Raw genomic sequence first — 14842 nt, forward strand, 5'->3', positions numbered from 1 at the left:
TTTTCAAAAAACACTGTGTCATGTATTATTTTACAAACTTCACAATAGTCTTTGTTAACACTAAAATGCATGTGTCACATATCCAGGTAGGTTTTGGTTTCTTTTTCTTTCAAGATGGTCCTTCATTCTTTGTACTGTTACTGCATTGGTTAACATTTGAAAATAGAGGTCTCTGTTGTTATTAAATCGTTTTCTTCAGACGAAGTTAATAATACCTCTCTATTTTGTTTATGCATCGATTTGATTATCGTGGTATTGATACAACATCTAATAAGATCTTCTATATTTTATCAAATACAGAATGGCAGCATCTGTATGCACAGTTTTCTCATTTTGATACTTACGTAATGAACATTATAGTACATAAGGAAAATAAAATGAACGATCGATTTTGATTAATATACGCTGAACAAGTGTACCCTGTTTTACAAGTACTAAAGAAAGAACAATGTCAAATCGTCAAACTCATCATTCTTGTAACATAATTCTAATGAGAAATAAATGAAACAGGACTCAACTTATACAGATCATGTTTGAGCGCACTTGATATCTTCCCCCAAGGCCCTGCGCACGTCCTCTTTTCAGTCCATAGACCATAGCGAAGAATTAGTTCCATTAGATGAAAAAATCGGTATTCATACAGGAGGGTGTTAAAGTATGGAAGGATATGTCATTTGATGTAAACTGGACGATAATTATTCGTTTCTTCCGTGTTGTAAATGGTCCGAGTTTTTAAGTCTATATAAATCTTCTTAGAATTTGTTACAGTTACAGGAGGCTGAAAAAGACTGAGTATATCTTACACTTCATTGTTGAAAAGTTAAATATTTCGCTGCTGATAAAATTGAGGGTAAACCCTCTAATTTTACAACATGACTTTCCGTTGTCGCGTAGGTACCCTTAGTTTTTGATACCACCACTGACCCAAGATATTATATAGTAACCGTCCAGTTCGTCTGTAAACTCGCCAAACTAATCCCATACAACAGTCTGAAATGTATACAATACTGTCTTTATTATAATACAATACAGACGTAATACTAGCATATGATATAATTTCATGTTTTCCCATGGATATAGTGATGTAAAACTCACGTACTTAGTCTTTTCTTCTTCTTTTATATCGTATAAAATCCTTGTCGTGTTGACTCTCCCTCCATAGAAAGCATCTCATACATCCAGGCGGGCCTCTACCATATGTTCGCTAAGGGAATTTATCAAGTCTGAATCATTAGATTTCATTTTCTTAAACTGATGTTCCCATATTGTTATGACCTTGTACCCTAGGGCTTCGAGTTGTTGTATTTCAAATGTATGCTTTCTAACAAACTACATGCGTCTATTTAGAACTACATTACGTGTATCAGAGTCAAAAATTCATAGATTGTGTTTAGTTAATCCGTCTACTCTATAACGTATTTATTCCCAAATGGTAGTTGAGCATATTATATAGCATAGATAGAACGTATTTATTCCCAAATGGTAGTTGTAGCGTATTATCTTGAATATCTAAAAGGTTTGTCCAGCATATACACAATGTATTTCTTTCCAAGTGGTAGCATATTATCGAGCATATATAGAACGTATTTGTTCCTAAGTGGTAGCTGTAGCATACTATTGTGTGTTTATTTCCAAGTGGTAGTTGTATTATATTATCTAGCACGTAGAGAACGTATTTATTCCCAAGTGGTAGTTGTGACATATTATTATAAATATCTACAAGGTATTTATTGCCAAATGCAGTTGTAGCATATTATCGAGCATATATAGAAAATATTTGTTCCTAAGTAGTAGCTGTAGCATACTATTGTGTGTTTATTTCCAAGTGGTAGTTGTATATATTATCTAGAATATTTATTCCCAAGTTGAAGTTGTGCCGTACTGTATAGCATATCTACTTGTAGCATATCTAGAACCTATTTATATCTAAGTGGCAGTTGTAGCATATGTAGAAGTTATATATTTCCATGTGGTAGTTGCAACATATTATTTAGCATCTCCAGAACGTATTTACTCCCGACTGGTAGTTCTAGCATATCTAGAATGTATATATTCCTAAGTGGTAGTTGTAGCATATTATATAACAAATCTAGAAAGTATTTATTCTTATATAACAGCTCTAGCATATGTAGAACGTGGTTATTCCCAAGTGATAGTTGAGTCACGGCTAGAACATATTTATTTCCAATTGGTAGTTGTAGCATATTATATAACAAATCTAGAAAGTATTTATTCTTATATAACAGCTCTAGCATATGTTGAACGTGGTTATTCTCAAGTGATAGTTGAGTCACGGCTAGAACATATTTATTTCCAATTGGTAGTTGTAGCATATTATATAACAAATCTAGAAAGTATTTATTCTTATATAACAGCTCTAGCATATGTAGAACGTGGTTATTCTCAAGTGATAGTTGAGTCACGGCTAGAACATATATATTTCCAATTGGTAGCTGTAGCATATTGTGTAGCTTATGTAAAATATATTTATTCGCAAGTGGTATTGTTCATTATTATCTAGCATATCTATAACGTATTTATTCCCAAGTGATAGTTGTAGCGTTTTATATAGCATACCTAGAATCTATCTATTCCAAATTGGTAGTTGTAACATATACGGTATATATAAAACGTATTTATTCCCAAGTGATAGTTGAAGCATATTATCTAACATATCTAGAACGTTTTTATTTCCAAGTGGTAGATGTGGCATATTATTAAAAACACCTAGAACGTGTTTATTCCAAATTGGTAGTTGTAGTACGTTGATCAGCATATCTAGATCTTATTTATTCAAAAGTTGTAGTTGTAGGATATTATCTATCAAATGTAGAGCGTATTTATCCCCAAGTACTACCATATTACCTGCTATATCTAGGACGTAGTTATTCCCAAGCTGTAGTTCTAGCATATTATCTATCAAATCTAGAGCGTATTTATCCCCAAGTACTACCACATTACCTGCCATATCTAGGACGTAGTTATTCCCAAGCTGTAGTTGTAGGATATTATCTATCAAATCTAGAGCGTATTTATCCCCAAGTACTACCATATTACCTGCCATATCTAGAACGTAGTTATTCCCAAGCTGTAGTTCTAGCATATTATCTATCAAATCAAGAGCGTATTTATCCCCAAGTACTACCATATTACCTGCCATATCTAGGACGTAGTTATTCACAAGCTGTAGTTGTAAGATATTATCTATCAAATCTAAAGCGTATTTATTCCCAAGTACTACCATATTACCTGCCATATCTATGACGTAGTTATTCCCAAGCTGTAGTTGTAAGATATTATCTATCAAATCTAGAGCGTATTTATTCCCAAGTACTACCATATTACCTGCCATATCTATGACGTAGTTATTCCCAAGCTGTAGTTCTAGCATATTATCTATCAAATCTAGAGCGTATTTATCCCCAAGTACTACCATATTAACTGTTATATCTATGACGTAGTTATTCCCAAGCTGTAGTTCTAGCATATTATCTATCAAATCTAAAGCGTATTTATCCCCAAGTACTACCATATTACCTGCCATATCTAGGACGTAGTTATTCCCAAGCTGTAGTTGTAGAATATTATCTATCAAATCTAGAGCGTATTTATCCCAAAGTACTACCATATTACTTGCCATATCTATGACGTATTTATTCCCAAGCTGTAGTTGTAGAATATTATCTATCAAATCTAGAGCGTATTTATCCCCAAGTGCTACCATATTACTTGCCATATCTATGACGTAGTTATTCCTAAGCTGTAGTTCTAGCATATTATCTATCAAATCTAGAGCGTATTTATCCCCAAGTACTAACATATTACCTGACATATCTGGAACGTAGTTATTCCCAAGCTGTAGTTGTAGGATATTATCTATCAAATCCAGAACATATTTATCCCCAAGTACTACCATATCTAAAACGTAGTTATTCCAAAGCTGTAGTTGTAGGATATTATATATCATATCTTGAGCATATTTATCCCCAAGTACTAGCCAATTACCCGCCATATCTAGAACGTAGTTATTCCAAAGGATATTATCTATCATAACTTGAGCATATTTATCCCCAAGTGTCATCGAAGATAAAATATGAAGATTTATTAAAAAAAAAGAGAGAGTTAAACTGATGGAGAATGTAACAGGAATTTATGTTATTCGATACAAAGATATACCAGTCAAATCACTGGATGTAGCAACTATGAATTTCTTTGCAACTGGACTTTTGAAACGGTCATTAACAAATTGTTGTACTTGTACAGTAAATGGGTTATGGAAAGAATGAATGGAGGAGTGGTTAAAATTAAATATAATAAATATACGACAGACCCTTTGCAATGGAAAATATGCTGCAGGACTATTGTGAAGAAGCATAATTGTCAAATCGGACGGGGCAAGATGGATTGTAACGACATGGGGAAGCTCCAAAACCTTTAGATAATGTAGATAGGGAAAATTAATTTTTAAAGTGAGAATTTCCAATAGCTTTCAGAACATAAATGAAATTCAATGAGACTAGGATTAATGCAAGAAAAGGAATTACAAAAGATAGCCAGCTACCAACCCTCCTCACACACCAAGTAAATATTTTCGAGAAGTTACAAGAAAAAATGACAAGCTTTACTTAGCAAATTCCTTGCTCCTTGTTGGCTCAGCTGTGCTTCAGGACTTTTTACTCTAAAATTGGGGTTTTGATATTCCTGGTGGGTACAGCGCACATAGCCCATTATGTAATTTTGGGCTTAATAACAGGCGAAAAGAAAAAAGTCCTTAAAGCTTACATCCATTACTAGAAGATATTAACAGATAATTACAAAAAAATATCATTGTAAATTACACCGGAAAACTATTTCTAACAGTATAAGTGATATGCGTCTTAAAAAGTAACAAAAATTTGCTAATCCTGTATAGAATATTTGGTATGTCTTACTGAACAGCATTTTATGCAACAAATGTGCTAAATTGTCAGGTCAAGAACCCCTAACAACCAAACAATAGCATCCGTTGCCTTTAGGGCTACTCTTAACCGAATATCGGAATTAATTTCACGGTTACAAGGTCCACAACTGAAAGTGCAGAACACAATCAAAAGTACATTGTGGATTGGATGCGATCCGTAGCCCTGTAGAGACGAAATAACACAAGCTGACCTTTGTAATAAACATATTAAGTTTTTATAAAAATGGTAATGTTCAATGTTTATATAAACATGAATGAATTGACCTGGAATCGACTTTTCGGAACACTTGCATTTGAATTCCTCATGTAATTTTTCCATGTTACAAATATATATCAGATCTATTGAGTAAGATTAACTGATTTATCTTTGACTATTGTATGTAATGAAGTAACATTTACAAATAAATATAGAACTTATTGGGAAACCACCACAGAAGTCCAAGTCTCTTTCCACAAATAAACAAAAATGACCTACGAAAGATATTCTATTAATTGTTTTAAGGTTCTTGACACGTAACATATATTTACATATTCAATATAACTTTGTTATTCCACCCAATAAAGGGCACATCGGGACACACCATCTATGTTCCCTGAATTACATAACTCTTATCACGACTATCATTAATTCAGTTAGCCCATATCTGGTTTAAGTTCAGCTTTTAGTAGATTCCAAATACATTCTTACAAACAATTTAGGGTTTATATCAGATGAGTTTTTTATCTGTTGTAGTAAACGTAATTTGTTATCTGTATCGTGCGCACATGCATACATACATTTGAATTCACATAACAAAGCACTAATAAAACACTGACGACTCCATTGTTTCGAAACATTTTATTTGAAATTGGATTCTTCTGGGAAACGTATAATGCCATACTAGGAATGTTTATTCAGAAACGCTACACGTAGTGTTGCTTTCGGTACAAAATCTATAACTAGTGGAATAAATAATACTCAGACTAAGAGAAAAAATACAAAATTTTCGATTTCAAAGTTACGAAATACATTTCCGAGTAACTCCAAATTAAATATATAACGCGTTTCACTGTTGACAAAACAAAAAACAATTAAAAATAAATCTATATTCAAATATTGCACTGACCATTTCTCATTTTTGTGTTTTTATACGAAAGAAATACAAACTAATGTGTCAGCAAACGGAACTAACTTCCTGGTGGACGGAAAAAACAACGCAAGTTCCCTGCATCACTTGGATTATATAAGAACATTACCTGGTCAGAAATTTCTAAAGATGTATAGCTAGCAATTCATTATTTAATAAAGTCACTAGGTAGTGCTACCAATGCGAAGTATCGATGTTTGTATACATAAACACATAACAAACAATATAAGTTAAACGATAAAAACTGCGGCGCCATATATGTTACACTGTTCTTTCTATCAATTTATTCAAATTAAGCACAAAATCCGGACGTCCAGGGTACTATACAGATTCAATATATCCTATATACCATCCTCTTTTTAATATTTTATGCAATAAATCTGAAGAAACTGTGCTATTAACCATTCAGCAGTTGAAATGGAAAAAAAAGTATTAGCAATCCGTAAAACTCGGTAATAGAAGATATTCCACCATATTTATTTTGCTAAAAAAAGGTAAAACTAGCTACATAACCCATACATTGTGCAAGTCGTATGGTTAATTAAAAAAAATCGTTTGATGGCACAGCCTTACAAACATATTCTTATAAATTACCTTTGGTTTGAATGTTACCTTTTACAATACAAAGATTTCCTATTTATTATAAACGTTATCAATAATCTATGCCAAGAATCAGTGCAAACAATAAATGACATAGCTGTTAATAAAGTATACACTACAATAAAATACAGGTAACTAACAATGGTGTACAATACAACTTGTACATATACAAATCTATGCCAAGCACCTACTTAGTTTTTTTCTTTTCTACATGAAATGAGTATGTATTTAAAAAACAAAAGCTAAAGTTTAAGTGGCATGCAGTGTTTGTATAAAATATTTATTTATTTTTATCAGCTTTCCTTTTAATGGTTTGTTTCTTAAATATGATGTTATTTTTACATCACTACAATGTAAAGTGTTAACAAGTAACCAAGGTTTTCATATGACTGTGTGAAAACCAGAAAGTCTCATCAGACATGTAATTCCATGATCATTTTGTGTTTTTATGATCTGGCTGAATATGTAATAAGATCATTCTACCTTCTTGGCTTTGAATACAAACAACACACATTCTGAGCATTCTTTACACAAGACTAACCAACAAACTGGTCAGTAAATATTAAATAAATTACCTGCATTTACTATTACCTCAAACTCTGGTCAGTAAATATTAAATAAATTACCTGCATTTACTATTACCTCAAAACTCTCCTAAATAGGCAAACTCTTTTTCTTTCAGTCATTATCATTAGTATTCTTAAAGGGCAGTGAAGCCCTAAATGACTTTGTGTTTTCCTATCATATTTAAGCTGGTAAAAAAGAACCACACCATCACATTTGCACAATTTTACCAACTATTTATGCTATTTGCATAAATATTCACACATTACAAGACCATGTTTTCGTTAGTTACCATAACAAAGATTCAATCAGACTAGTATTCTTTAACCTCATTGCTACGAAACAATTCAAGTGATTTTATCTTACTAACATTCTTCTAATTGTTTTAAAAATACACTATATTCTGTTCAGATGTGAAAACAACACACATACATTTTGCTGGACATCTAATAGACTGACTACTCCCAATTCATTCTCTGGACTTTTTGTCAATTTTCACAGCCCACTGCTAACTATGTTTTGAAAGTTTAAAACAACAATAACAAGGACTTACAGGGAGTCTAGTGTTCCAGTTAATATGAATCACACAGCAGTACTTATTTTTAAAGTGGTTGAACATTTTGTCACACAGCAACTTCTAGTAAGCAAGTTCATAGTGTTTTAAACACTAAACATCTTGTGTTCAGTACCAAGAACTAATCATATTGAGATAGTAACAACAAAAGAAAATTACCATCAATATATTGGTCTTGCTAAATCTCTTTGTGTTGCATTATTAAGCCCTAGAAAAAAATCACATAATATGGAGGTGTTGCTAAATTAGGAAGATGTTAGATATGTTGTTCCTAGATATATCAACATCTTGTCAATATTTTTCTAAGGCTTCTTTCACAAATTTTTGAATTTATTAAAACTCTTTCCCCATATATTTTCACATTATGTTTATGCTGAAAAACATGTACAATCAATTTCCATTTGACAATTATGTGAAAATTGCATTACATTAACACTGTTTCTTGCTTTTTCTACTACCCTCAATTATTCTAGTCCTTGTTATACTTTTCCATATAATTTAATAGTACCAGTACTGTGGCTATGCTTACATTACTTACCAGGTTTATTACTTGCTGACTTTCTACAAAAAAAACCTTCATAGAAGACAAATTTTTCATAGAACAGAATCACAGAAAACTATGAAATATTACACTCTTTCATCCTGAATAAGATAATATAGGCTGCCAAGTAAATAGCATTATGTATGAATATCAAATTAACAAGGCATTAAGCAAAAGAATCAACTTTAACTGTATGATTCAAGTCATATCTATTAATTGATCATAGTCTAAAGAAAGATTCTACCAAACAAAGTGCTTTGATGCTCAACATAATGAAGCTAGAAGATATCAGCTTACAATACCACACTGTCCTAAAGTTTATTATAGGAATCCCGCTTTTAATAACATTTTACGTGTGCAAGTTACATATTCATTAGTCTTTTTTAAAATTGCACAGCCACCACTTCATAATTTTCTTTAAGTTTCAAACCCTTCCAAGAAAGGACTCTGTTGGTGGTAACATTCTAATACTTATCTCAAGAACAGAATTCAACTGGAAAAATGTACACAGAAATTAGCATAAAAAGTTAAGTTTTAAATCAAAAATGTTTTTGAAAATCTTTCAAGCTAATATTTTTACTGTAATTTCTAACACAAATAAAAAATTACAGAATTTTCTTCAATAGCAGAGATCAGCTTTTCCATTAACTTCTTTAAGTTTCAAAGAAAATAATTTCTGGTATAGTTATATTCTTTTTACCATTTCCAAACATTTAATATTCCTTGTGCTTTAGTAAAAATTATCTATTACATATGTTTTAAATTGCAATTTTCAGACAAAACATGACATTTGTAGCACTAACATTTTGATATCATACTAGTGCCAATTAATTTTTAAGACTATATAAACAGGATGAACAATAGATACCAATCTTGTTTGCATATAAAGATAAAGTACTGAAACTAGTCCATTTCTTTTCTAACAAAAACATACATGATACAATCGAAACACCACTCCATTCACACTACAATATAATAAAAAGTATGCTTTCTCACCCTTCCATTATGTATACATTACAAACACAACTCCATTCACTCTACAATATAATAAAAAGTGTGCTTTCTTGCCCTCCCATTATGTATACATTACAAACACAACTCCATTCACACTACAATATAATAAAAAGTGTGCTTTCTCACCCTTCCATTATGTATACATTACAAACACAACTCCATTCACTCAACAACACAAAAAGTGTGCTTTCTCACCCTCCCATTATGTATACATTACAAACGCAACTCCATTCACTCTACAATATAATAGTATGCTTTCTCACCCTTCCATTATGTATACATTACAAACACAACTCCATTCACTCTACAATATAATAAAAAGTGTGCTTTCTCACCCTTCCATTATGTATACATTACAAACACAACTCCATTCACTCTACAATATAATAAAAAGTATGCTTTCTCACCCTTCCATTATGTATACATTACAAACACCACTCCATTCACTCAACAACACAAAAAGTGTACTTTCTTACCATTCTATTATGTATGCAGTCCAAACATCACTTCATTCACTCTACAATATACAAAGTATGCTTTCTCACCCTCTCACTACATATACAGTCTAAACCTATTCATTTCACTATGTGTAAATTAAGTCTAGTTTCTCACCCTTCCACTCTCCGACATACTTGTACAAAATACCTCAATATTTTCATATATAGATACATAGAAATAGTGAAATTATACCGATTCTCACCAGAAAATACATGAAATATTTTACATTATTTTAGTTTTCCACTAAAAAAGATTGAAGATATCTTGTTCATTATGCTATACACTTAAAATATTGAAAATATTCATACTGACCTAACTAGAAATGTGCACAATCATTTTCTCTTCACACTTTAATCGTTGAAATGATGTCATTCTTTATATTACAATCACCAGAAATCCACTATGCTTAATTCATCTCATCCATTACACCAACATACAAAAATTCTATTCTCTTCCATTCCCTCACCATTACAGCATATACAAAGTACTGATTTCTCCCTACTTCAGTATCCAACTATTTCTGAACCAACAAACCATTTCCACTGAAACAAACTCAGTTTACGTACTACATTACACACAAAGTATTCACTTTATTATTTTTTAAGACATTATTTAAAGCCTCTCATTACCTTCATTAGAGTACAGTTTGCTTGTTTTTTATAGCAAATCACAATAGGCTAACTGCTGTGTCCACTGTGGGGGAATCAAACCCCTGATTGTAGCATTGCAAGTCTGTGGACTTACTGTTGCCCTACTGGTGTACATAGAATACACGTTATAATTAAACCCCTTAAATTCTCTGAACTTCAGAACACACAAACATGCAGAAAGCATTTACAGCTTTACCTTTAGTTAATTGGAATACAGGTATGGATTTAAAATCAGTACATTCTCTGAACTACAGCTCACACACAAAGCATTTACAGCTTTATGTTTACTTAATTGGAATACAGGTATGGATTTAAAATCAGTACATTCTCTGAACTACAGCTTACACACAAAGCATTTACAGCTTTACATTTAGTTAATTGGAATACAAGTATGGATTTAAAATCAGTACATTCTCTGAACTACAGCTCACACACAAAGCATTTACAGCTTTATGTTTACTTAATTGGAATACAGGTATGGATTTAAAATCAGTACATTCTCTGAACTAAAGAACACACAAACATGCAGAAAGCATTTACAGCTTTACATTTACTTAATTGGAATACAGGTATGGATTTAAAATCAGTACATTCTCTGAACTACATAACACACAAATGTGCAGAAAGGATTTACAGCTTTACATTTACTTAATTGGATTACAGGTATGGATTTAAAATCAGTACATTCTCTGAACTATAGCTCACACACAAAGCATTTAAAATCTCTTTCACTAACTTCATTACAGTATACATAAAGTATTGAATCCATTCTACATTGTTTATTACAACATTTGAAACCCTTCCATTTATTCAAATAGATGTACAGGTAATTATGAAATTTACAAAACATTTTTACTGTATACTATTTGAATGCCACATAAAAAAATGTTACATCAGATAGTAGAGACTACATCTATTACCTAGCATAATGAACCTGGACTGTTTTATGTTCTTTATGCAACTCAGTCTTTTAATCCCAAATCACACTATAGTATGATACCTCTTACACTTTACAGCATATTATACAAATTAAAACCTACAAGTTATTTCAAAAGTGCACAGTGCAGATTTTATAAATTGATGGTTACTAAAGTTAGTTGCCAACGATGAATACAAAATTGTTAACCCTACACTGCTTTTTATGCGTTTCAGTGACAAGCAATTTGCTGCAAAAGAATTAAAGTATTATCTATGAACTCTAGCAGAAATCAATAAAAAAGTTTTAGCTGTGAATATTTTGTAAGATGTAAAAAGGTATAAAAGAAAATGTATAAATGGACAAAAAATGTAAATCAGATCTAAATTAATCATACTTGTAATAAGTAACAAAGTTTCTATCACAACCATCTGAGTTAGTTTGGATTGTAACAATATTTTCAGGAAAAAACATCTTTCATTCAGATTTCTTCAAAAAATGAAAACTAAGACTAGTATACAACTTCACCCTTTGCACTTGTAAGACAATGAAACTAAGAAAACTTCATACTTCATTCCACACTGTGTTACAATTAGTTATTAAGCTAGAAGTTCAGCAACTACGCCCAAAATGTGTATTCTTTAGTGTTTACACAACTGTAATTATACAAAATTATGCACATATTATATGGCAGAACTTGCAGTTTAGAATATTTGTCCAGAAATGTCTGAGTTATTTAGAACTTTAGAACTGAAAGCCAACAAGAACATTTTTAATGGAGAGTTAATTTGAAACTTAATAGTAATTAAGAAATTTAACTAGCACACAATTATCTTACTTTCACAAATCGAACTTGCACTATCTAGTGAAATATTACTACAGTTTAGCCAAGTTTCTGTCTCAGTTTTTAACAATGAGGTGGAGAAGAAAATATTGTTAAACAAGCTATTTATAACTGATTTGTCATCTTCTCAATAGTCAGGTCAGTTTTTTCCAGAAATAAAACCATCTGATGATCTCCAACTACGTATGCAGAATCTGGTGGATTATATTAGCTTTCATTTTGATATCCTTCCTACAAAACTTTATGTCTGAAGAAACACTAACAATAAAAAGGTATCTACTAAACATATATTTCAATTCTCATCCATCATCCTCTTCATTCACCTAACATTAGAAAGAAACAAAGAAACACTTTAATGGCCTATGAAAATAATAAAAACTTTTAGTAGCAAAAATTTAGTTAATCAACATAAATGTTGTTCATGATTCTAGTAAACGTGAATCTGAACTCTAAGGACATGATGAAGTGTAAGCAAAGAATAAACTTAAAACATTACATTTTGTTTAGTTAATTCTGGCCTAAGGTTTTGAGTCAAAGAACCTTAACTACGCAATCTAAAATTTAACTCTCTTCCGATATCCAAACAAATTGTATTCTGCTGTATAAGCCAAATAAATGGTGATGTTTATCACATTATTGCACTGAAATGTCTAGTATTTGAATAAACTTCAAGTTTATGCAACATAAAAAGAACAGCTAAGAACTACAGAAAACTCAATAATACAAAAATGAGCTTAGATTTCAGTTACAAAACTTCCAATTTCTATAAATAGACACTTCATTCTATCCTTTAAGTCATCATTTAAACAATACCAGGCTTTCACAGTTGGCTACTATAATGACTGACACTAGAAGGAATATAAAATTATAACAGTTCATATAGTTCTAAGACTAATGTTGTAATGAATATCCAGTATCCAGCCCATTTGATTGTTTTTCTAGGTATTTGGTTTAACTAGATATTAATACCTGTTTAGCAATAAAATTGCTAAAATTTTCATAAAATTTACCAGAAACAGTCTACCCTAAAACCAACTATAGCTATAGGAATTAGTAATTTTTAAAAGCAAACAAACATGGTCAATTAACTAATACATTAACAGTAACTTTGATTTTTGGTAAAAATTATAAAATGTTTATATAAACTGTTTTCAGTAATACATGTTGTCTTTGTATGCATAAATCCATTTAGTTTTGATATTTTACAAAGTAAATGATCCAACTTTCTTACGTCAAACAACAAATCTTATTAAATGTATTTAAGTCATTTTTGTATGGTAAGTGAATATTATGTTTTTTTAAACGACCTTGTAAATAATTAGTTATCACCAATCCTAGTTGTTTAAAAAGATTTTAGGTTGAAATGTAAAAACATATTCCACTCTCAATTTTGTGGAAACAATCAGTTTCTCTCTGCTTCATAAATGTCATTGACTTCTGAAAATAGGTGCTTACTACATACTGCTGGCTGGGACTGATAAGAATCTTCATACCAATAGAGTTAGTATCAGAAATGTTTCTTTGTTCAGTTTCCATCACAGTAATGGATTAGACTGTTGTTTTATAAGTGGTATAGACAGAAAGAAATTAATTTCACTGGTATTAGCATATCTCTGTGATGACTTGTTTGAACTAATTCATGGGTGACTGCAGATATTTCTTTGCAGTAATCTCAGAATTTCCTGCCATAAACCTTTCACTATTAGCGGAGCTATATCACTTCTACTATGTTTATCTTATCTTCAAATAGACTTAATTGTGAAATTGGTAGTATAAATGCTTTCACCATCAAGCTTTGTCTCACTACTTGATCTTATTGCTCATTGAAAAATTCTACTATAAAGCAACAACCTAATGAAGCAGCTATTGTAAGGTGAAACTTGGAATTACTCTGTATTCCAGTAAATATAGTTTCATATCCTTCTCTCAAAAACACTTTCATTGTTCATAGTCCAAAGTGGCTTAGGTTATCTTTTAATGCTTTCCACATGAGTCACAGGTCAAAGGTATGTGTCATATGGTATGTTGAATGTAGCACTGGTTCAAATTAGATGTTTGTGATGTCAAAATAGTCTATAGTTTCATATGAATTAGGAACTCAAATTACCAACATTGACAAGCTAGAAAATAAAATGAGAACCTCCTATCTTTTCTATTTGCTGAGATATCACTCATGTACTGAATCAAACACAGTGGCCCCACTAAGCTCTTTTCTTTTTGGAAACACTCCCTTATATACACTTATTTCTGTCTATGACATGTGAATAACCAATCAAAAGATCAGAATGGCTTTCTCATCTCGTTCTTTTGATACAAAACTTCAAAGTGGTAAATTAAGTCTGTAGTCTGCTCGAAATTTCATATTTTTTAAACTCAAACACAGCTTAGTTACTAAGCTTGATAAATTATAGTGGAATTTTATGGTATTGATAATAGTAATTTATGATTTTTGGTTATTTCAAATGTATATATAAAACCTAAAAAGAATTATTTCGTTTGACATCCTCCATGTGCAAAAATTTATAAGGCTTAGCAACCTAGGACAAGCAGGAAA

General features: G+C 31.3%; 2 protein-coding genes across 2 annotated transcripts in view; both read right to left on the reverse strand.

Annotated features, from left to right (window-relative positions):
* Nucleotides 1-4012, reverse strand: part of LOC106472436 (titin-like) — a 17506-nt gene extending 13494 nt beyond the window's left edge. Inside the window, exon 1 of the mRNA XM_022401008.1 lies at nt 2866-4012. Coding sequence (XP_022256716.1) covers nt 2866-4012 — 1147 coding nt within the window. The remainder of the gene's footprint in view (nt 1-2865) is intronic.
* Nucleotides 4013-5783: 1771 nt separating this feature from the next.
* The window catches only part of LOC106472437 (mitogen-activated protein kinase kinase kinase 4-like), a 33802-nt gene continuing 24743 nt past the window's right edge, over nt 5784-14842 (reverse strand). The window contains exon 6 of the mRNA XM_022401007.1: nt 5784-12611. Coding sequence (XP_022256715.1) covers nt 12588-12611 — 24 coding nt within the window. The 3' untranslated portion in view covers nt 5784-12587. The remainder of the gene's footprint in view (nt 12612-14842) is intronic.

Source organism: Limulus polyphemus, unplaced genomic scaffold (genome assembly GCF_000517525.1).
Source record: "Limulus polyphemus unplaced genomic scaffold, Limulus_polyphemus-2.1.2 Scaffold5337, whole genome shotgun sequence".
Classification (NCBI taxonomy): Eukaryota; Metazoa; Arthropoda; class Merostomata; order Xiphosura; family Limulidae; genus Limulus; species Limulus polyphemus.